Source organism: Lissotriton helveticus, chromosome 11 (genome assembly GCF_964261635.1).
Source record: "Lissotriton helveticus chromosome 11, aLisHel1.1, whole genome shotgun sequence".
In the NCBI taxonomy this organism is placed as follows: Eukaryota; Metazoa; Chordata; class Amphibia; order Caudata; family Salamandridae; genus Lissotriton; species Lissotriton helveticus.
In genome coordinates this window covers 989,077,178-989,102,957 of record NC_136072.1, presented here as the reverse complement: position 1 = coordinate 989,102,957, position 25,780 = coordinate 989,077,178, and the positions used below count along the sequence as shown (strand labels likewise).

Sequence of the window (25,780 nt, the reverse complement as noted above, 5' to 3'; positions counted from 1 at the left end):
ACAAACATTTATTTGTAGGCCTTGGCCGGTTACTGCGTAAAAACGCGGGAGTTTGTTTAAGAATCAGTCAGCCTCGTTCCAGGTCTGTGGAGGTACCACGCGGCATACATTCTCCAATCCCCATAACACCATCATTATGGGGATACTTATAACACTCTCACCACACAACTCGTAAAGCGCCACACTGAGTTGATGGCCTCTAGGCGTTTCTGAAGTGGGAGAAGTGTGTTTGTAGTGTTCTCTGAAGGCTGCATGACATGGTGCAGATGTACTCATAACATCAATGAAGGGGCAAACAAGAAGTGGTGATCCATTCCGCTTCCTTAAGCTAGAGCAAAAAATCAAGTTGGGGGGAGAAAGGACCACTTGGAAGAGTATGCTGGAACACCCCAAAAAAGTATTGTGTAATGCGAAACTCAAATGTATTCAGACGATGATCCTTCATAGGTCATACCTCACCCCGAAAAAGATCCATTCCTTGTTTCCGGACTCCCCTCCCCCCCCACTGTTCCTGTAGACGAGGCGGACTTTATCCATATGCTGTGGCATTGCCCCCACATGCGGGGTTACGGGGGGGGGGTTAGTTTGCCACTCATTGACTGTAGTAACACAACTTCTGGTTCCGGATGAGGCCCTGAGCTGCCTGGTAGGCCTTTGTAGGCGCTCAGGGGTACAAAAGGTGCGGTTAAAGTTCTTGGACCTAGCACTCATCGTAGCGATCAGAGTTCTCACTATTAGGTGGAAGTCCCCCAGATGCCCGGCGGTCACTGTTTGGCAAACTGACATGCTTCAATGGGGGGGAAGGGCGGGGGGGGGTAGCTTCTTGCAGAGAAGAAGAGAGAGGGCTGAGGAAGCAACCCATCTCGCTGTAGTGGGAGGCTATGATAATTGAACTGGAAACACTTGACCTGTCCCCTACACAAGCTACCCCGACCCAGTAACACACAAGGGCGCCTTGTGACCTTTCGGAATCAGGCCCTGAAACACGAGAAACTACGATCTTGCCCTGAAAACTACATTCCCTAGAAGAATAATGTATATAGACCACCTTCGATTACCGTGTAAGTTTTAGTAAAAATTACCAGGAGAGGGGTAGGGAGGGTTACGGGGGGGGGGGGGATAATGAGTTTACATAAGTTCTTACTAGTTGAATGTCAATATAAGCAACTTTGGAATTAAGCTAATGGTATAACGTTTACACTGCTTGCTTTGTAGCATTATCATCCCTGGTTTCTTTTTTTATAGCATATAGAACAATGAAACAGAACGTCTGTGGGGCATATATATTGTACTTGATGTACTAAGGGAAAAGAACGAAAAAGACTATTGAGTGAATCCCTCTTACTGTATGCATATGTTATATTGCGATCAATAAAGTGTTAAAAAAAATCAAAGTTAGGGGCAGGGCTTGGAACGTTTTCAGGTTTTTGTTCACAGCGTAGGGAGGGGGAAAATTTGCTACTATAAGGCCAAAAATACAGGGAGTGTGAGAGAAAGCACAAAGGACGGAGATTTAGGTTAAAAGGTCAAGAGCCGCAATCATTGCACGGAGACCCACACCATTTTGTTTTGATAAAAATAGACCTAGTTACCAGTCGATTTTTTTTAAAGGTCCCCATCATACGTGGCCATCGCAAGTACGCTCACCCTCAAAGATTCCAAGAGGATCGCATCATCTGCCCCTGATCACCGTTGGACCCATGGGGCGGCCGGCTGCGAAGAGCTGGACTTTTCCTGGTGGGTGGGGGGGGGGGGGGGGGGGACGCCCCTCTGTCCACCTCCCCCCAAAAAAAGCTTGTTTTCTGGGAGGAGGACAGAGGCATTCCCCCAGGAGACAGGTACTATAAGAACAAGATTGACAGCCCGGTTTTCAGCAGAGTGACTGAAAACACAATCGCTCATATGAAGTGGTCCAAATGAAAGAAAAAAGTAGTTCCAAAAGCAGTTGCTAAATGGGGAGGAGTGGATGGATAGTAGTAATTGGTCCATGCTCTCAGGGAGGGCTAAACACAAAAAGGGGCATGACGTATGCAAGCCAAGGGCAGATGGGGAGAAAGAATATGAGAGCACTGATGGAGCCAGCAAATGGAAGTGCATCGGCGGGCTGAAGCCCACAAAGTATATACAACATGTCTAGCAGAGACCGAACAAAGTGAATTACAGATTTGGGGCCAGATGTATCAAAGGCTTTTACCCATTCTGTGTCTATGGAAAAATGTGTTCATACATATGGCCCATAGTCTCATCTTCTGGGCCAACAAACTACATGACTTGAGGTTTTGAGGTGCATAATTTATCAATTAGCACTAAAAGCTCAGGCGGCAGGAAATATTTATGAAAGTTTAAGACATTTCCCCTTTACGTGTTAATGAAAACAAGAGGTTTTTGTTCAGAGCATGAATTTACAATAATCAATCGCTCATGGCATTTTCCAAATTCCAAAATGAGCCTTTCAGCCAATATTTAAAACTGTTATAACAGTTCAACAAAAATAACTCTGCAATTATTAACTTTCAATTCAATATGTGTCAATCTGTATTATTGATAAAATAAAAAATATCTTGATGCACACAAATAATCTAAATATGCCATCATACCGTAATATTTCCAGTTATATCTGCTTTGACGGGTGAAAATACGGCAGGCCCAAGGCAATCTGTAAAGGTAGACAAATAAGACTGCATATCAAAATCAGAACATTACATAAAATAAAGCTTTATAGGCAACACTATTGCCTTCATCAATGGTTGACTGAATCCATCTGAAAAGGTCCTAGTATCTGGGACCTGGCAAGGCGGTCTCCAGGGCTATGTAAATTACCAGTTGTTACACGAGAAGATGGAGAGGCGAACAGTATTTTATTTCTTAATTCATGGAGTAGACCAGCAGAAATGTTCTGAGTTCAGTCAACTTGTAAGCACATTGATTGTCGAAATAATTAACAACCATGTATTCTATTCAAAGGTATGTAAAGACTGTCATAAGTATGAATTTATAGAGTTCCAAAAGATAATATTTCAGGTAGAACTAGTAGCCTTAACTTACTAGCATGTACAGTCTTCCTTCCTCCAGACTTGGCAATGTAAATGCATGATAACTTTATCAGATGGGTGTGGCCAAGCTGACTGTAAGACCTACATCAAATATGCAATCTTTAATGTTTGCAAACGCATTTGGAGAGGTCCAAATTAGGATGACATACCTTTTACAGATATAACAGTTGGTAAGGGTATTTTACACTATGCAGCAAAAAAAAAGACCTAATATGAAGGGCTGGCACAGCAGATAGTTATGACAGATGCTGGAGAGCTGCGGAGGGGGTTTAGTAGCAAAGAAATATTATTCCACCCAAACCAGTGCTTTTGATTGCCTTAAAAGTATTTCCTGGTGGACTGTGAACACTTTCTACAAGCCACAAGCCGTTTTAAGGATTTGTGTTGTAATGGCACCTGTCTCTCATTAACTCGGAGGACACTTTCATGGTAAGATAGGCCTAACAAACCATCCCCTTCAAACTGTTTTCATCTCCATTAAATTGAGGGGTTACTCTCCAACACCATTTGATTTCACTTTCCTTGGAGCGTGAGCATGTTAAGCGATGTGGTAAGGAGCGTGATGCCTTCCAAATGAGGGCGAATTGAGGTGTGCTGGTCTGTTAGTCAGTCATCTTTGCTAAAGCCCTAGTAGATTGAGGATTCTGGTGTCCAAAAAGTATAAACATGATTCTCATCAAGTACTTGCTACGGTCGCTTTTCCTTCAAAGCTAATTCTCATTCACCAGCATCTGTTACAGTTCTCCTTTACATTTCCTGGTTCTAAGACCTGACAAGGTAGAGCTATTTTGCTACCAATCCAACACACTAGAAGATGGTCCTCTATCTCCGTGTCAACCCACCGAGAACTGAACTAGGTGCACAGTGCACAGCTGCCACCAAAGCTACAAGGTAAACAGGTAAGTGTGCCAACAAGGGATTTGTTTGTAAGATTAATTTTAGTTATTAAAGTTATTTCATTTCTAGCAAACTTTCATTATATGTTTGCAAAAAAATATTTTCAATTTTGTTTGTCAATAGAGCAACTCTTATAGTTCTAGGTTTCCTTTACATATGAAAACATCAGCTTTAGTCAGAAGAATATATACAACAAATTAGTCAAATGATAATATTTCTACACACGGGTGAATAGTAGAAAAATAAATGTTATTGTATTGAAAAAAATCAAGGGGTACTGGAATTTGTCAATCTCACAATGTAACAGGAAGTTCTATGTTAGGGGGCAAGATGGCGGCGGCTCACTAGTCCGCTGTGAGACACTCTCCTGTGCCTGAGTCAACTGAAATGGGTTAGTGGAGGGGCTAGGATCCCGTGATACCCATGAAGACACCGTGAGAAACAAACTGGCGCAGTAAAGGACAAAGCTAGCAATTAAAATTGCAAGATGAAGAATGAGTGGCGCCTGTTTCAAACCACCCGGAGATTTATTGCTCTTACCTGAGCAGCCACGCTCAAGACTTCATTTCATCGCGTCAGCAATCGGCCTCACGGTGCTTAGACTCTTTTTTCAGCTCCGTCGACAGTCTTGTGGTGCTTCTGGCATCGACTGCCCCCATACGAAGACGCTGATGGCTCCGAAAAATGCTGCGGCGGCAGCAGCTGCCTTGAAGACCCGTGCAGCCAAACAAGCGCTTCGTGACCAGAAGCTTGCTGCCAGGCGCGCTGGGTCATTAACGGACGAGGCTGCCGGATCGGACGGGGGGCATGCCCAGCTCCAACTCCAGCCAAAGCAACAGAGAACTACTACGAGGAATACTAACACTCCAGCGCCGGGGCCGGGCCGGGTCCCTCTGTGGTAGACTTGCTTCGCAAAACGCCGGCCGGAGCGGCTCCCTCCCCTTCTAAACAACATGCAACAAGCGGGACGCTGATTGCAGCCCCGCCAGCAACTCCAACAGCGCTCCCCAGGTCGGATTCGTCAGCGGCGGCAGCAGTGTCTGTGGCAGCAGTGTCTGTATTACCAGCGGGTCTAAATTCTTCAGTAAGTGCTACACAGTCAGCCACTCTCGTAGCTACAGCTGACCCGCTATTTTCACCATTACCGTCACTACCGCTGCAGGGCTCAACTGTAACAGCAGATACGCCAGGGAGTGCCACAGTAACTATTGCGCAACCACAACTGCAACCACAACCGCAAGCGCCAGAGAAAATACGTGTTACAGCAGAGCTTACAGCAACTACCTCTAATACAGTAGCACCTGTAAATGGTACAAGCGTCGCAACAAATATATCCACTGTTCCTCAGCCTGAAATATATTCGACATTGCTAAATCCTGTCAGTGAGAAGGATAAATCAATATCACCCTCTTCAACGCAAACTTTTGCTCAAATTAAAGGCACCTCTGCACCAGTAGGGGAAGGAAATGTTGAAGAGCCAACATTGCCTGGGCCAGACTACGATGATGGAGCAGGAATCACGTCTGATACAGACTTGGAACCTCTTGAATTTTACACTATTTCTGAAGGTCGTGAGGACCCAGGGTGGCACCATGACTTAGACTCTGACTTAGATTCTCTATCCAACCTGCATACCGGCTCCAGTTCCAGTACTCAAGATAGCGATGCGGATGATCTATTGGGAGAAGCCACAGCCGGAAGACACACAGTGATAAAAAAAAAGAGAAGCCACCATATCTCAGCAGACCCTCATCGGGAAGGCATTCCCGCATTAGTTTCTAGCTCTCATGGAGCCTCTTCTTCTTCAAAGGAACAAGACACAACCTTAACTGCGGTAATGGACACAGTGTTGCAGGCAATCGCATCACACAGAGAGCAAACATCTAAGGATGGTCGGAAAGCACAACAAGCTCTAAAAAAGGTACAGGGGGTGGTGCGTAAACTTTCAAAAACAGTGGCTGCATCTAATGCAAGAATGTCGGACATGGAAGATCGAATTGTGGTCATTGAGGCGGAAGCAACTGTGGTGAAAGAGCAGGTCGATGCCCACGACGCTGAGATGACTGACGTAAGATGGAAGCTTGAGCAGATGGAAAATCGTATGCGTCGCAACAATCTCCGAGTACTGGGAGTACCCGAAAAAAGCGAAGGAGATGATATACGCATCTTTATGATTCAACTCTTTAAAGACACTTTTCCTGAGCTTTCTTCATGGAATTGGGAACTGGAAGTTCAACGGGTCCACAGAACCCCTGCTACACTGCGGCCTACCAACTCGCAAAGCAAGTATCCTAGGGCAATCCTCGTCTACTTTGGTAACTTTTTGCTTCGTCAAATTATTGCAGAGAAAGCGAGACCTGAGGCCCATCGGATCCGAGGCGACATCTCATACTTTGTCAGGCCGGACTTCTGCCACACAACTGTGGAGCGGAGATGGCGTCTCCGTCAGCTAATCAAACCTTTTTTGGACAAAAAAGCTAAGGTCTATTTGAATAACCCTGCCATACTCAAGGTGTTGTATAATGGTCAGGTAAAAATTTTTTCATCCGAGATCAAAGCGAAGGCTTTTTTAGATAGCCTGACCTAATTTTCTGAGTCAATAGGTTTTTCTTTAAGAGCCCTAAATTGGCTATGGTCATCCTGACTACAGTATAGCCCCCGGATGGTGGGCTTTGTTTCGCAATTTAGGAAGAATAAGCTCATCTTAAAGAATAAGCATATTTCAAAGTCCTAAGTTTAACACCAACTCTAATGTGTTTTTTGGATAAATCGCTTAGAATAGGACTAGAATATGCTGCATAATCTATTATTGTTATAATTAATTTCTCTCTCAGCATTTATGGATTTCTTCGCATGGCTCATTGGGATTCGCGTGGTTCTAGGATGTTTATCTTTCATAGCTTTGCATGTTTCCTTTTTTTTTTGCATATCCTTTCACTAGCCTACACATGTGTTATTTGAAGTATACAGAATTAATGATAAAGGCACGGCCACAGGGTGTCTCTCCATCATCATAGACTCTAGTGAGAGTCTTCATGCCTCATAGGGTGGTGTGCGGGGGGAGGTGGGGGGGGAAGGCCTCGGGGAAGGCCTTGGGGAGGGGGTCGAGGAGGGGGGGAGGGAAGGGGGGAAACCAAAAAAGAAAAACTGGCAAATTCGGTCATAGACTATGTTATATTAAGAGTAAAAGCTACAGAAATGTTAAAGAAAAGCAAAACCGTATCATATATTTTAAGGAGAATGGGTGTTTAAAGCTTATCGGGCTAGTCTTTCAAGCTAATACATGGGGAGGATAAGCCTCTGTACTTGGAATGTGGCAGGCCTCAATCATAAAGATAAAAGGGCCCAGTTATTTCAATTAATACAACAAAACCCTGTTGATATATTATGTCTCCAAGAGACACATATCGCATACTCTGACAGGAACTTACTTAAACTACCAGGTTATAACCTAATGGCAGCTACATCCCAAACATCTAAAACTAGAGGGGTAGCCATTTTCGCTAAACCTATAATAGGCCCCCCAATTCGTAAATCAGCTGATAAACATGGCAGATGGGTCATAATTCAGCTTCAGCTGGATATCACTATCTGTGCAATCTATGGATCAAATTTAGATGACCCTGCTGTTTTTCGAGAGCTCGAAATTGAATTGGCCTCTTGGTCAGGTTCCCTGGTCTTCTGTGGAGATTTCAACATCGACATTGGCCTGTCTTCTGGGAATTTTTTATCTCAAAATTATAAAGGGCGAAAACCAAAGGTTTATACAGCATTGGATCAGATGATGAAAAGTCACAACTTGGTTGACGTCTGGGGCCTACTCCGGGGGCCAAATGTGGATGGCTATACATATTTTTCTTTCCCCCACAACAAATATGTTAGAATCGACTATATTATGTCAAGTATAAATCAGAAAGATATTATAGAAATAATTAAATCCCCGAAAACCCTATCTGACCACAATGCACTGACCTTTACCTTTGACACGGCTAATTTAGTTAAACCAATAATACAGTGGACTTTCGATAGGAGACTACTGGTTAATCCAGAATATATAGCGTATATTAAATCTTGGACCCAGTCCTTTTTCGACTGTAACCAGTTTAGTGCACCCCGTATTATAGTATGGGACTGTTTTAAAGCAGCATTGAGAGGAGAGACCATTTCCTTTGTTGCTAATAAGCGAAAGCTAGAAAAACAATCCAATATGGAAATGATGCAGGAGTTGTCTAATCTTGAGGCCCATCATGCCTCCCAGTTAAATCTGTCTCGTAGAGGGCAAGCCGATCCTACCTTAGATCCTGGGAAAATCTTAAATAAAATAATGATCTTAAAAAATGAGATTAATAGTACGCTAATTCAAAAAGCCGCGGAAACCTATCAGGTCAATAAGGATAGACTGTACGAATCAGGGGAAAATGTGGGGAAGCAGCTAGCACTACGCACACGACAAAAGCAATCATTGAGCAATATTAAAAAGATAGAATTTGAGGGAAATGAATATACTACCCCCAAAGACATTGTTAAAGTATTTCAAAAATATTATCAAAAACTATATAGTAGTGATGTTTCACATCCTGATAATGAAATTACAACATTCTTAAATAATTGGCTCCCAGACCATATTAATCATAAAAATATCGATGAAGAAAATAAGATTTACCTGGACAGAGAGATCACGGTCACTGAGGTGGAGATTGCATTAGCTGAGATGGCCAATGGTAAGGCGGCCGGACCGGATAAAATTCCATTGGATTTATATAAAATCCTTGGAAATCAGATAACTCCCTTTTTGTTTGATTTGTTTCTTGGAGTCCAATACCACGCAATTCCCCCTGAGTCTTGGAAACAAACAAATATAATAATTTTCCATAAGAAGGGTAAACCACCCCACCTGCCTTCCTCATATAGGCCTATATCCCTGATCAACTCCGACTCAAAGCTATATGCTAAAATATTTGCAAATCGTCTGAGCGGGGTCATCGAACGGCTTGTATCCCCGTGGCAACACGGTTTTATACCCGGCAAAGGCACTACAGACCATACTCGTAGAGCCATAACCCTACTTGACATCATGGGCGCCACGGGGGGCGAGATGTCGATCTTCCTCGATGCCGAAAAGGCATTCGATCGAGTACTATGGCAGTTTCTCTGGAACATCCTGGAAAGTAAAAATTTCGGAAATACTTTTATTAATGCCATTAAAGCCATTTATACCAACCCCACGGCAAAAATCTGTATAGCAGGAAATGAGTCGGATGTCATTACGATTCAGAGAGGTACAAGGCAGGGTTGCCCATGCTCCCCGGTTCTATTTGCACTTTATATAGATCCCCTAATTCAAAAACTACTAACCTCAACTTCTATATATCCAGTTCTTACAGGGTCCTTTTCCACCAAAGTTATGGCATATGCGGATGACATTGCCGTAATAACCACTAAACCGTCTGAAGCAGTCTATGAAATTGAGACAATTACCCAAGCGTTTGGGAAGTACTCAGGGTACTCCTTGAATAGAGATAAGACTATGGTATTAGCCACTAGTAACACTCAATATGAAAGCACTCTCAGGGTTAAACAGGCCACTTATTTAGGTGTAGTGCTTTCGGCAGGGATAAGTAACATCAGCGATATTAATTATTCTCCCCTTATTGATAAAATTAAAAGCGATCTAAGAAGGGTAGATGGTCTACACCTCTCTATTATAGGTAGGGCCAATTACGTTAAAATGAATGTATTCCCGCGTGTTCTATATTTGTTTAGAGCAATCCCCCTGTTACCGGCAAAGCACGTTATAAAGACTATAGATTCACTTATAGCAAAGTTTATGTGGAGTTACGGGAAAATAAGGCGGGCCCTCCCCCTTTTAGCACTCCCTCAAAGTAGAGGCGGCTTAGCTCTACCAAATTTAAGATTATATTTTTGGGCATCATTATTGCAATATATGGATCCTCTTTTGACCGCTAAACCAGGAGGCCCAACCTTTGTAATTCCTTATATACCATCAATATATGAGCTCAGTCTAGGCAAAAAACATAAGGGACTTTTTCTAAGGCAGGTTGAAACATCTTATTATAAAAAAATTAAATTAAAGACTGTTTTAGATGCTCTTTCAGTCTGGAAAGCTATTGGCAAACATCTAGGGCTTCCTACATATACAAAATATACACCTTTATGGCAATGTAAAATTTTTCCTAATATCCCTAATGATAGTAGATCCCAGAGGTGGGAGCTCCTAGGTATTAAAACAATTGGAGATTTCTTTGGTAATAATCTCCCACTTTCTTTTGAGCTCTTTCAAACGAAATATAATGTCCCCGCGAACGATTTTCTAAAATTTTATCAAATATCAGCTAGTATTTATAATACTAAACCAAAAATTCTACCAGATAATATCCCATTATTTGACATTATAGGGAAAAAATCTACCAGAATCGGGGTCCTATATCAGTTACTTTTGGCCAATACCCCTGATGATCTAGAGCGCACGGAACAATCTTGGGCCTTAAAATTGGCAAATCCAAATGTAGATTTAGATCTCTCACTAGCCCTCTCAACAAGATATTTTATAGCCTCTAACTTAAAGGCTCAATATTATAGAATCATTTATAATTTATATTATACACCAGCTAAATTGTTTGCATGGGGGCTTAGGATTGATGATAATTGTCCCAGATGCAAACAACCACTCGCAAATCTCCTGCACATGTTTGCTGAATGCCCTACATTGGTTACAATTAAAACTATGATGTTGGAATTTTGGACCCAAATTTTTGGGCACCAAATACATGATTCTATAACATTGCTCCTATTGGGTCACGATGACTCTTTGAAACACAATAGAGAAGAACAGGCGGTACTATTTCTGGGATACGCCGTGTTACGGATAATTCTAGCAGCTAGGTGGAAAGATACAGAGCCCCCTACCTTTAATATGTGGCTTAGCCGTTTTATAGCTATCTATAAACAAGAAATCTCAATATACGCCACAAGAGGTAGAAAAATGAGAGCAACCGGAACACAGATTTGGGAACCCATTACTAGGTGGTATAATGAAGAAAGGAGAAACCAGATATAGGGCCCCTGATTGATTCTGATTCTATTTTCTGTTTCTTTTTAGTATTCTTTCTCTTAATAGTTATATCTTTCCCTGTGGTAGAGCTTTGTTTACAGATATCTGTGTATGTACCTCGTTATTCATATATACCACTTTTTTTCATGTCGCTTATCCTGTATATTTATGTTTTATGATTTGAATTTGCCAATAAAAAAAAAAAAAAAAGAAAAAAGGAAGTTCTATGTTAAAACAGTTATTCATCATCAATTTCTTATCAATGGCAATCAGTCCAAAACTGAATTAATTTGTAGCAATTTGTGCCAAATTGATCAGCGTGGTCTTATTGCCCAAATCAATCGGAGATCCTTACAATTAGTACACGAGATTGGGATCTGAATAACGTAGGCTAGCTGTCTTGTCAAAATACACAAGTTCCTCTCAGTCGGCGTGTGTAAATACACAAGTCGACTGAGATAAGAGAGTATCAAACATTCATTGTGTGATTGCCACATTACTTTTAAAGCGATCCCTTAAGGGGCTACAATAGTATTTTTTACAGTCCTGAAGATGGTCGAATAGATGACAGCCCATCGACCGAAAAGTCGACACTTATTTTCTGTAGTATATTTGTATGGGCAACACTTGTTTGTTATATTCTCTTGTTTTGCCGGATCTTTATTTCAGAAAAAAAGTGTACACAAGTGACACTGAGAACCTATTGAATAACTGTTTTAACATAGGACTTCCTGTTACATTGTGAGATTGACAAATTCCAGTAACCCTTGAATTTTCAATATGATAACATTTATTTTTAGGTCTCATGTCGTCGACTGCACACATGCGCAGTCTCCCTCGCGAGATTTTGTGATTTAAAGGGAGATTCACTAGCGGACTTTAAGCCCCGCCCCTCTTTCCCATTGGCCGGCGTCCCTGTTTATTGTAAACGGTGGCCGGCCATTGGGAAAGAGCTTGTGGTGACGTAGTTTTTTCTCTTTCTGCCGTCCCACTTGGACAGACTGCCCTGACTTCCTGCTATCGTAAAGGGTTTGTTCTCTTCTTTATGGGTCTAAACAGATGGCCCCATACAGAAGTTAATAAACCTTTTACGCCAGCAGGAAGTCCGGCCAAGTGCGTCCAAGTGGGACGGCAGAAAGAGAGAAACTGTAAGTCATGGCGAGCGCTTGTTTACCCTAGGTGCAAAGTGCAGCCCTGCCAAGTATCCCGCATCATGCGTTGGACTAACGCATTTCAGTGTGGTGAGTCGCATCACCACACTGAAATACGAAGTCACGCATAATATTGCCTTGTCAGCAGCGCTAAGTAAACATGCGCCTTAGTAACTAATAACGTAAAGCTGGTCTCTCTGAAGTGACAGTGCGCTCTGCACCCGGATACCGTCAGTCTTGAGGGCGAGCCTGCCGCTATATATTCTGCTACAATGTGTCAGAAATTCACCGGACATGCGCCCCGCAGCAAGATTAATCACCACGTACATGACGTTGTGGCGCCGGCGCCACTTGTTACGGAGCGGGCGCCAAGAGTTAGAATGAAGCGGGCACCAGCAGGCACTGACCGTATCACCACTGCGCACGGCGTTAAAATTGCTCTCTGGTAAGCCTAAGTCAGGCGCGCTCGTGTGATTTCTAAAGCGCAGCACTTCTGGGTAGTGCAAAGTGCAGTGCATTGGTTTTTACAATATAAATCTATAAGGTGCAAGGGCGGCTCATTCACACATTTTCCGTACTTTCCCCGAAGGCTGTGACAGCTTCTCTCTCTGCGGGAGGGGAGAGTCTGTTCACGGAGAAAGGATCGGGGAGACGCAGCCATTGCTGCCTGTATCTAACTCCACTCACTCAGCAGGGGCACGTACAACAACAACAAATAGCAAATTTGGGAAATAAAAATGTTGATCAGAATCAAAGGAAATTTAAAAGGTAATTATAATAAACCAAAATTGATGGGAAATATAGAATAGTTACAACAGAAACTCCCTTTTTTTAACTGTGGCGAAATTGGACACTGGAAGCGCGAAGGTAAGAATCCGCCCAGAAATTATTTTAAAAATGCATCATTAAATCCACAGATGCAGAATGAGATAAATCAGCAACAACAGCTACAGCGACAGGTAGTGATTCAGCAAAGTCAGTTACCACAACCGCCACTTCCAAACGGTGTAAATGTGCAGAGATACAGTGCAGAAACAGGATTCAGCGGAGGTGAACAGATCACCAAGAGTGAATGTGTCGAATGTGTCACAACAATATTGGTTGAAAGAAGATGGGAGTGATTCTGATGAATACTTCTGACAGTGCCTGAGAGAGGAGGAAGAGTGTGTGCTTGGAGCCACTCTTGAGGTAGATCAATCTGGTCCATTTGTAAATGGTAAAGTGAATGATGTAGAAATCACTTTCCTAGTGGATACAGGTGCTACCCGTTCTACTGTTAGATCAGTAGAAATAGAAAACCTTCCTCTCTCTGGAGATAAAATCCAAGTAGTAGGTGTAGCTAATCAACAAATAAAAACAGATCTAACTGAACCAGTTGAAGTTGAAATAGGTAAATTTAAAGACATGCATAGATTTGTAGTTTGTGATAGCAGTCCTGTAAATCTGTTCGGTAGGGATATCCTGTGTAAGATGAACTGTGCAATATATTGCTCACCGGATGGTATTGAGCTACAAACTCCAGAAGAAGATGGGCTTTACAAATAAACAATGTCAATGATTGAGGCAGAAGAAAGTAAATTATTTCCTGTGTTTGATAAGAATAATCTACCTGAAGAATTAAAAGACACAGTGAATGTTAAAATTTGGGATTTCACTGGAGATGAAATGGGTTTGATGAAAAATGTAGACCCAGTAAAAATTTCAGTAAAACAAGGAGTAGATTATCCAAACATTCCTCAGTATAAAATGAAAGCAGAAGTGATTGAAGGTGTTACTCCTGTAATAGACAAATTCATAAAACAAGGTGTTCTGGAAGAAATTGAGTAGCCCATGTAATTCACAGATTATGGGAATTAAAAAGCCAAACGGAACTTTCAGAATTGTTCAAGACCTGAGAAAGGTTATTTAAAATTGTTGTTCCATGTTGCCCAATTGTACCAAACCCAGCGGTAATTTTATATCAGATTCCACATGATGCAGAATGGTATACAGTTATTGATTTGTGTAATGCATTCTTTACTGTTCCATTGCATCCAGAAAGCCAACAAATGTTTGGGTTCCGGTTCAAAGAGCGTATTCTAGCATGGTATTGAATCCCTCCATTTGAGTCCATCTATTTTTAATCAGTTGCTAAAGAAATCATTGGAAAATCTAGATTTACCTGGAAAATCTACATTAGTGCAGTATATTGAGGACCTCCTTGTGGCTGCAAAAACAAGAGATAATTGTGTAACAGATACCATTACTCTTTTAAATCATCTGGCAGATGAGGGACATAAAGTATCTCCTGCAAAATTACAGTTTTGCAAACAAAAAGTAAAATATCTTGGTCACAGAATTGCAAAGGGAGTCAGACAAGTGACAACAGAAAGAATAAAAATGATTCAAACAATGCAACCTCCGAAAACACAGACAGGTTAGAATGTTTCTGGGAATGGTTGGTTATTGTCGCCAATGGATTAGTGGATTTTCAGCAATTGCAAAGCCACTGCAGAGACTGACAAAAGCAGACATAAAAGACCCGATTAGCTTAACAAAAACTGAATTAGAAGCTTTTGAACAATTAAAGAAAAGTTTGTGTGAAGCTCCAGCATTAGGAATGCCTGACTATGAAAAAGAATTTGAGCTGTATTGCAGTGAAAGAGAAAGATGTGCATTATCAGTTCTGATTCAAAGACATGGAAGATTGAGAAATCCAATAGCATATTTCTCAGCTGTTCTTGACCCTGTTGCAAAAGCATTACCAGGTTGCTTAAAAGCAGTAGCTGCAACAAGTGTAAGTTTGGAACAAAGTGAAGGAATAATAATGGGATTTCCTGTAAAAGTATATGTACCACACTCAGTTAATATTCTCCTCACAAGAAGCAGAACACAACATTTGACAACAATAGGCTAACAAAATATGAAAAGGTTATCCTTGGCTCGGACAAGGTTTCAATTGCGAGATGTGTGAATTTAAATCCTTCCACATTATTACCGGACACTACTGAAACAGAAATCTGGGATAAGGCTGTTGATCATGAATGTCTGGATGTATTAGAATATTGCACTAAACCAAGACAGGACATAAAACATGTCCCATTAGCTGAATCAGATTATGTTTTATTTGTTGATGGTTCATGCTTAAGAATAGATGAAGGTGTTCTGAGTGCAGCGTATTGGGTGTGTACAGTTGCAGATGTAATTGAAGCATCCTGTCTCAAAGGAATTCGTTCAGCTCAAGTAGCAGAATTGATTGCTTTGATTCGTGCATGTGAATTGGGAAAAGAGTTAAAAATGACCATAGTGACGGATAGTCAATATGGTTATGGCGTAGTCCATGACTAAGGCCAGCTCTGGTCTGAAAGAGGTTATTTAACTTCTGCGGGATCACCAATAAGAAACGCATGGTTGATTAAACGATTAATTGATGGAATTCAATTACCAGAAAAAATTGCAGTGGTGAAGTGCACAGCACATAAAAAAGGAGAGGATTACATAACAAAAGGAAACTCATATGCTGACACAATAGCAAAATTCTGTGCAAAAGAAAATGTGTCCGTGATTCGGGAAAAAGAAAATGAACATGTTTTGAACTCACTTATGCTAACATCTGTAGTTGAGGCTTGGCAGGGAGTAAAACAGTTGCAAGATGAGGCAGATGATGAAGAGAAAAACAAATGGTTAAAAGCAGGATGCAGACAGAGAGAAGTAGATGACGTTTGGGTTTACAAAGATGACAGACCAGTAATGCCAGACAGTATGATTTCTGACATGGCACGCATGTACCATGGTCCAGGACATATTGGCAGAGATTCAATGATTACATTATTCAGACAAACATGGTACAATCCAAAATTCAGAATAATTGCAGAGTCCCTTTGTCAGAGGTGTCTTATCTGTCAACAGATCAACCCAAATAGAAAAACTGTTGTGAGCATGGGAACCATAGGACGGGAGGGTGGTCCATTTACCAGAATACAGCTTGACTTCATTGACATGCCACCTCACAACAAACTCAGATATGTCTTGGTGATAATCCGTTTATTTTCAAGATGGGTAGAAGCATTCCCAACACGCCGCAATGATTCAAAAACTGTGGCAAAATTGCTTTTGAGAGAAATCATACCAAGGTATGGATTTCCAGAGACGGTAGAGACAGATCGTGGTACACATTTTGAAAACAGATTGCTACAATTGGTTTTCTGAAGCACTGGATATAAAGCAAACATTACATTGTGCTTACATACCAGAAGCATCAGGTGTTGTTGAGCAAGTGAATGGTACAATAAAAAACAGAATAGCAAAGATGTGCCTAGCAACAGGAATGAAGTGGACAGATGCACTTCCACTTGTTTTGATGTCTTTGAGAAACATTCCAGATAGAAAAATAGGTTTGAGCCCTCATGACATTTTAATGGGTAGAGTAATGAGGCAAGCATTTGTTCCAGTTGATAAACTGTTGAGCATTAATGATAGCATCATTATGGATTACTGCAAAAATCTATCTGATGTGGTGACTTCTGTGTTCCATCAGGTGGGAACTGAAGTAATTACAAAAGAGAAAGAACAAGCTTATGATCTGTTACCAGGTGACTGGGTAAGGACACAAGTACATCGAAGAAGAAACTGCCTTATACCAAGGTGGCAGAAGGCAAGACAGGTGATATTAGTCACAACTAATGCAGTAAAGTGTAGGGGATTGAAGAGATGGATTCATGCTAGCCACACCATACGTGTACCAGCACCTGCAAATCCTGACGAAGGTGATACAGACTCAGAAGAAGAACCTGAAAGAAATCCAGATCGACAAGAAAGTCGACATTTGGAAAATTCAAATGCAAATGAGGCATTGAATGAAGAAATTGTGATACAAGATTCTGAAGAAAATGAAAATGATGAAGATCTGATAGATCAAGAAGCAGAAAAAGAAACTGAACAAGAAGTGATTCAAGATCAAGATCAGGAGAGTATTGAAAAGTAGATTGGAAGCTCTGGAAGAAGGAACGAAAATTCTGAAACTTGTGAATTGGAAGTAATTGAAGAAGAAGAAGAAGAAGAAGAAGAAGAAATCCCAAGTAACAGCTATAAGGATGATGTTCCTAACAGAGTGAAACTGCCAAGTAAAGAAGTTCCTGAATCTAAAGAAAAATCTGATACACTAAAACTGATTATTAATGAATCAGCTGATAACACAGAAAGTGAAACAGATGATAGTGGTGATGAATCTAAAGTGAAAAGATCAAGGATAAGAGCTTGGAGAGTGGAGTATAATTTGGCAGAACCGAAAAGGAAATTATCAAGAAAAGGAGATAATTGGCCAAATGAAAACGAAGGTCTAAAGTTTAAATTAGTGAATAAAGCAAAAGAGCAGGTGAATGAGGTCACAAGTCAAAAGGAAGAAGTCTCAAATAAAAAAAGATCAAGCAGGAAAGAAAATAAAAGTCATAAACAGCAGAGCAAAAAGAGTAATAAAGCCAAATCAGAAGTACAAATCGCCTGAGTGGACTTACATCATAATTCCACCAATAGTAGATGTAAATAGTAGTCAAAGAAATTTTGATGTTGCAAGTGATAATGATTGATTTCATTCATAAGGTGACACAAGGTTGAAGAAATTGTGTTAGGTGACACAAGGTTGAAGAAATTGTGTTAGCTAGAAAAAACATATTAATGTATGACATAAGGTCGAAGAAAAGTGGTTAGAAAATAAAGTTCTGTTAAAAAAGAAGAGGGGAGTATATTTAGTCATTTTTAAGGCTCTTGTTTGTAAGTAAAGATGCCTTCTTTTAATAATAATTCGAGATGCTCAATTTTTAAAGATGTTGCAAATTGTCTTCAATATGTGTAATCTTGATAATTTTAGTTTGGTTAATTTTAGCTGTCATTTTTCCTTTTGGAATACATAAAGAGATGTATAAACCTAATATGACTAGTAAAGCTGTGGTTAATCATGATAAAGTTGATAAGACTGATAAAGTTATTGTACATAAACCAGAGATTCATCAAGACAGATCTGTTGGAGATTTCTCTAGTAATACCTTTTCAAGACTTTTATCTGAATATGTTAAGGTGATGGATGCAAAAGATTGCTACATTTGTGTGAAGTTACCTACTTCTGTGTCTGAAGGTGTTACGTATAATATGCTTCCTTATGGAACAACATGTAGTGTAATAGCTAGTTTGTTTTATCAAACTGGTCGTTTAGAATATTATTATTCAGATTTTGATGAGATTTTTGCAAATTTAAAAAAGTTGAAGATAGCTTGAATAAAGTGAAATATGCTAAACAGATGAGGGAATTTTTCCTAGTGACTAATGAACTCACCTATGAGTACGCTTTTAGAAATAATTTAACATGTAAATTGAGAACAGAAGAGAAGTCGTTCTTAAATATGGTGGAAGAGAGAAGGGCAATTTACAAGCGAAATGAAATGATGAAACATACTAAGTCTAAATTTTGGAAGATGAAAAGCTCAATGGTAGAAATGAAAATGTTGCAATTCACATAGATAAACCTGTTAGTGGAAAATTATGTATAAGAAGAGATAATATTTTGTTTGATAATTATTTTGTTGGTGCAAGTCAATGTGAAGACACTTGTCGTATTATAGGGGGTTGGGGGATTTAAAGGAGGCAAAGATCCAATTTTTCCTGGAATTTATTTTGTTTGTGGGAACAAAGCTTATTACAATCTCCCAGACCACTGATATGGGACATGTTATGTAGGTTTAGTTTTTCAAAAAAAAATTCATGTACATCGAAATGCAAAAGGTTCATTTGAAATTAGTAATCACCTGAATAGATTTAGAAGGGAAGGTTTTACAGAAATAATAGGAGACATATTTGGTGCAATAATACCTATGGTAGGAATAACCCTGAATGTGAACAAAATCTGAAAAATGTCTACAATTGTTGATAGATTGTCAACCGATACTGCAAGTGGATTTCAATTAGTGAATACAGAGCTTATTGCTATGAGGACTATGGTGATGCAAAATCGTCTTGCTCTTGACATTTTGCTAGCAAAAGAGGGGGGAGTCTGTGGAATTTTGCATGTTGAACATTGTTGTACTTACATACCTGACAAAAGTCAGAACATAGAAATGTATATCAAGAACATAACTGATTTACATAATGAAGTTGAACCTTTAGAAGACGAAAGTTTTTCAGAACGATTAAGTAAAAGATTTGCAGCAATTAAACACTGGTTTCAAGAAATTGGTAATTCAATTATAGGTAAAATAGTTTTTCCTTTAATAGTCATAGTTATAGTGATACTTTTGTTAAAAATTAGTTGCATGATTCACAAGAGAAGAAAATATGTAATAGAAAAGAATTTGCAAACTTAGAAAGGAGAAAAAAAAATAGAATTAGAAGAGTTTCGGAGAACTCAATATGATAAATGCAGAAAAACAGATGAATCTAAAGTTTAGAAATACTAATATTAAGAAAGTCCAAAACATGTTCAAGGGTTGAAAATTTATAAATTTTGGGTATTGTTTGGGGATTTAGAAATCACCAGATGAGGGAGTTGATGAAGCAAGGTGAAGAACAAAATTTTGTTCAAACTTGTGAAGTTAATCTCCCATAATTTTAATCAAAATAATAAACTTGTGGTGAAAATTACTAATCAACTTAGTTTAAGAATACATTGATCAATACACGCGGGATAAACTAATGTGCTTTATGTTGCACACGCGAGAGAAAATAATAAATTAACCTTGTCTATTGTCTTTGTCAGTATTAAATGCGGCTATTTAACTAATGACATGTGCTTATTTTGTGTGCTTATGTTAGGTCTTTTCTGTGACAAAAGATCATGGAGTTCGTGCAGCAGTTCTCAAGGGATAAGTAAATATAATGCTGCTTGTTTGTGCTTCTGCTAGGTAACAATTAACGGGATTAATTAGTAAAGGGGGTGGGTAACAGAATGGGTCTCAATTCTTTAATTAATTGATGTCTTGTGTTTGTTTAATAATAGTTTCCAAAGTGAGGCCTAAAGGTGGTTCAGAAAACATGGCAGACAGAGCTGCAGACGCAAAAGCTTGTCCAGAGTGATGTCTTCGCACATGCGTAGCTGTGAAGATTTTTAGTGCACAGTCATCGTTAATTCAAAAAGCAGTTCTCTGGCTGTGTTGAACGTGCTCTCGGAGAAAAGGCTCAAGGACAGAAACTTAAAGTGTCTGCCAAAGCTAGGAATTAAACGTTTGAAAATCGAGGAAAAGTAACTTTCTTGAGGAAGCTGAAAGATGTGGAAGTGAAAGACAATAGGGCTTATATGAAGCCTGGACTTGGTCAAGAAACGGAGATGACCTAACATATTTTATCATGGACAGCCAATGAAAAGCTCGGATTAGCTTAAAAGAAGGTAAAATGTAGAAAGTTTAGCTGGAAAGAAAGGTATAAAACCTGACATCATGAGCAGGAAAAAAGGGCTCGCTTCTTTCAGATTCCTGATTGACGTGACATGCTGTCGGACTTCTTGCGCACGTAAGGACAGCAGACTTTAAATGATTTTTCCTTTCTAGGTAAAGTGAGTAATAGACAGGGAAATAGATTTAGGGAATGGAAACTGTTATTCTGCTAATGTTTCATATTACTGAGCTTGCTTTGAAAATGTCAGTTTATTAATTAATTTCCTAGTGAAAATGCTGCTTTCTTAATTTCTTATGAAATAAAGATTCCAAAACGTAAAATGCTTTCTCTCTTTGAAAAATAAAGTTAATAAAATAAGATTTGTAGTGACAAGCTGGTCTTGTTTATTCATGATCTAGTTACCATCAGTTGATCCATTCACCTTGGTGGTCTGTTTAATAAATAATAAATGAATAAACCATGGTAAAAATAGATAAACTGCAGTTGTATATAATTATGTAAATAATATGTGAATAGTTTAGTTAATCATACCACCCGATTCAGTCGCTCAAAAATTGTCTCATTGGTAGTATGGGCCTTTATATGTGTTTCATGATTGATGGTGAGTATTGAGGTGATAAGTAGCGTTATTGAGACAGTTTTTCAATAGGAGCGCTGGATCAGCAGCAACCACTACAAGCACAGCAGGGATGACCGCTTTCACCACAACATGGACCAAAATGGAGACAACTACTGCCGCTATCATAGGGACAACAGCAGCCACAACAACAAGAATAGCAGCAAAAACATCTATGGTCATAGCAGTGCCTGCAACAGGAACAACAGATGAGAAGATTTCAGGAACCATAGTTGCCTTTCTTCCAAGGAACATCAGCAGCACAAACAGCAAGCCAAGGTTGTCATAAGCAACCACAGTTGTTTTTGAGGTTCTCCTGCTATTGTTACCAAAAAAGGTAAGAACCACTGAACAAACAATAGTAGCCAACACTGCATGGAACCACAGCAGTGGCAACAGCTGACACTCAAGCAACTGCTACTTCCAGCACCAAACACATCTACCACCCTGGCAGGAAGAGCGCAGAAACTAAAGATGTAACCACAGTAAAGACCGCAGCTGCCACTTCTGCAGGGACTGCAGCAGCGACCATGCCTGCCACAATAGCTGGGACAACAGCAACAATAGGTTATCAGCAAAGTTGGGACAACAGAAGTGATAATAAGCACACCGGACACCAGAAAAGAAAGACAAAAAACATCAGAGCCTTAATAGCTGCCACAACAGTCGCAGTAACAGCAGCAAACTCACAAAAAGTGATGTGAGGCATTCCAACCCATAATTTTTTTACCCACCCTGCTACCTCAATTTCTACCCAGACTTATGCAATCAGTTTTGACCCTGCTCCAAGAGGAACAGTCCAACAGGTAAAACCAGTGTTGCCCCTTTGTGTGTTTAACCCTTTGGGCGTGACTGAAATTGCCCTGCCGTGCAGGCACATTCCACGTGTGCGGGGGCCGTCTGATGCATGCAACGGGTTAATGTACTGCCCCATGTAGTAAAGGTACACGCAGACGAGGATCATGTGTTTACTGTGCAACTAAGCTGCACCTGACTTAGCAAACCCCAATCAGGGTGAACCCATCCATGGGTTGCTTGTGTTCCAGTTCAGAGAGTACTTGGCCTGATAGTTCAGGCTGGACTGTTCCTATTAGAGCAGGGTCAAGGCTGGACCCAGCCAGTACATAAGGGCAAACTTCTGACTTTTGCTGAGCTGCAGGCCAAACACTTCCTTGCACCAACTGAATCCTTTCGCTATTTGCAAATCAAACACGTCCTCCTCACTGCAATCCCTGACCTGACATCCATACCCGAGATTTCCCCTCTGGAGGATAGAATACTGTCTGAACCTCTCCCTGCTAAGGCCATTTCCTAAACCTACTACAAGCTCTGCAACAATCTCCCTAACTCCTTCCAATCTCTGCGGACTAAATGGGAGGACGACTTGGGTTCTTTGAATGACGAGGAATGGCAGTTGGCCTTAACGTCCCCTAGGGAGGCAGCTATTTGCCACCGCTTCCGACTGATCCAACTCAAGGTCCTACATAGAGCCTACATGTCGGCTTTAACACTGGCCAAAATCGGTAGACGCCCTGATGAGTCCTGTGTGAGAGGATGCGGCTCAACGGGCACCTTCTACCACATCCTATGGGAATGCCCAGTAATCCAACACTTCTGGGGTGGAATAATTTGTAAAATGGGTAGTTCCCTGGGTAAGACATTCGCTCAATCGCCGAAGGAGTGTGTCCTTAATGTGTGGGGCCCTAATTACCTGAACGATCTGGAACTCCAGTGGATTGCTCTGGGTTTCCTCCTTGCCAAGCGGTCTATTGCTATGAAATGGGGAGCTCCAGAGAGGCCGCTAGTGGTGGGATGGATGGCTGAGATGGACCGGGCATGATCGCGGAGAAGACTGTGTATAAAGTCAGAGGCTGGTCCTTAATGTGTGGGGCCCTAATTACCTGAACGATCTGGAACTCCAGTGGATTGCTCTGGGTTTCCTCCTTGCCAAGCGGTCTATTGCTATGAAATGGGGAGCTCCAGAGAGGCCGCTAGTGGTGGGATGGATGGCTGAGATGGACCGGGCATGATCGCGGAGAAGACTGTGTATAAAGTCAGAGGCTGCCCCAAGAAGTGGGATAAGAAGTGGGGACACTGGAACAAATATAGAGGTGAACTCTGTGTATCTCCGACATTTGAGCTGGCCATGGCCCGAGCCCGACCCATATGACGAATTGTATGCGAATTTAATTTCCTGCTTGTTCTTGAACTGATGCAATTGTGTCGATCTCATTGTGACTGATTATATGACTGTTTTTCTTCCCAATAAAATATTTATTTTTTTTAAAAAGGAAAAAAAGAGACTGGACCCAGCCATAGGCATATCAAACTGAGGTGGCATGGTGGACAAAAGAATGATTTGTTGGAATGCTACCAAGATGGAATGCTACCCAGATGGTTTGCCAGCGGTTAGACTTATTGCAAGTATTCAGTCCATCACCTTGTTTGTAGTAACTGCTGCTCTGCTTGCAGCTGAAGTTGCTGCTGAGTCAACAATAGGCAGCAGAGATCACAGCTGCCACCACTGGAGGGAGCAGCAAGCGATGACCTGCCGCAGCAGCTGGGACAGCAGCAATGACCAGTGCTGCCACCACAATAGGGACTACAGATGTGACCGTGGCTGTCACCATGGCAACAAGAGCAATGACAACCACTTCAACTAGATCCGAAAACAGAGCAGCGCAACAAAAAAAAGTAATAGCTGTAACGACAGCCAGCCCCACTGCAGCAACAGTTTCAAACACAGCATGGACCACAGCGGTGCTAATAGCTTCCGTCACAGACCTAGCCAAAACAGGAACCACATTTGCAACACCAGTTGCCACAAACATCAACAATGACCACAGCTTTCCCTGCAGCAGGTACAACAGCAAAGCCCACATAAGCAGACCATATAAGAGTAATAAACATTGAGAAGAAGGGCGGGGGGTGAGAAGAGTTCACATTTTTGTTGCCATTTGTTCGTGTGAATTTGCAGATTAAATCACAATTTGCTACCTTGGTTATTTGTTCACAATTTTTTCCAGGAAATACGATAAAAATAGTTGATTTCCTTATATTAATATATTTTGTTACCTTTTATTTACAGGGTTAGACCATCCATGCAGCCATTCCCGGTCTATTTTCTCTAAATGTTTGAGTTTTTCCCCACATGTATTACCACGTGAATTATGTTTACCGAAGTAATTAAACAGTAAATAACCCGTCACGAATTTTTTCAAAGGTGCATCATAAGGGGAAAAAAAATCACTGTGCCGTATCTCCGTTGTGCCACACCTTGAATAATAGAAGGTCACGAGTTGATTATAGCAGACAAGGCCACGGCACATGGATTTCTGTACTGTCGTCATTAGTCAAAGGTTTAATAAATGATGAACCAAACCCACATTTCTGCAATGTTAGTCAGGTAACTCTAGTCCCACCTATCGTGTGTTTTCCAGCATCCACGCGGAAGCCAGTGCCTGAATCGGAGCCACACGTATTGCATGACAATCATCTCACGTTACTCATTGCCGATTTATTTTTAAATAAACCCCACTTAAACGGAATGAACTGTCTTTGTAATCACTTTCCGGCTCCGTTAGATGGTATCTCTGCCAACACTTAAACGTAGTAGCTCTAGTGAAATAGGAGTATAGAAACTGGTATTTAAGTGTAGACATTACCTTTAAATGGCTTTACTGGTCTTAAATGTTTATAGGACTTTAGTAAACCTTTAAAAAACGATAACAATGTCCCAATATTATAATTTGCACTTTACGGTCAATTAAACGCTACGGGACTCTGTATAGAATTAATCTCCGGGTACGAAATCTGAAAGTGAATGAACACGTCACACCTACATGTTACATTTCTGTGATTCAAGCCACGAGATGTTGAAAATATCCTGGAGCAGAGAAATGGCACAAATGACTCAACATAAAAGACGCGAGGATTGCAAGGAATGTCACTTTGAAACAGGAAAGACCGTCTGGCAAATCCTGATCACGCCCTCTTCAAGTGTGGTTATTTCCAAAGGAGCATTCCACATAAAAACATGGCCGGGGGTGAGCACCTAGAAACTCTTCAAGTCATAACATACACTAACTTGGGATCATATCTTACGCCAATGAGAAATACTGCTGCTATAGTAATTTCTACAGAATTAACTGACAAGTGTCCATGCTCTTTAGACTGCATGTGCCATGTATGCCCACAGGCTCGTGCGCCACTTTTGCCCGACGGCCCCCAATGGTGCACCAAAGGGCTCATCCAACAACATCCACGACTGAGCAAGTTCTGGGACAGTAGTAGAGTGCAAAGGAGTGAAGGCTCCACTCTATAAGCTGTCCGAAGAAGGCCGAAACATCTGCGTTGGAAGTGTACTGGACCACCTGCAGGAGTGAACACTGGGTGGCGTGTGAGAATAAGATGTAACCAACCAGGTTCTTTCTCCGTTCTCACACACTAGTGTTTGCAGGGCTGATGCCAGAGCAGCTACCCACCACAAACTATAAATCTATTACTTCAGGAAAATGGTTATTTCGGGGAGACAAGCATCCACCGCAAAATATAATGCTACCACATGCTAGATGTCACACAATTTAAATAAAATAAACCTGTGCTCAACCCCTGGTAAAGTGAAACAAAACAG

At 40.9% G+C, this 25,780-nt stretch overlaps 1 protein-coding gene across 1 annotated transcript in view; it reads right to left on the bottom strand.

Annotated features, from left to right (window-relative positions):
* Positions 1 to 25,780, bottom strand: part of GLTP (glycolipid transfer protein) — a 221,682-nt gene that overhangs the window by 79,313 nt on the left and 116,589 nt on the right. Inside the window, exon 2 of the mRNA XM_078667349.1 lies at positions 2,598 to 2,656. Within this exon, the coding sequence (XP_078523475.1) occupies positions 2,598 to 2,656 (59 nt within the window). The remainder of the gene's footprint in view (positions 1 to 2,597; positions 2,657 to 25,780) is intronic.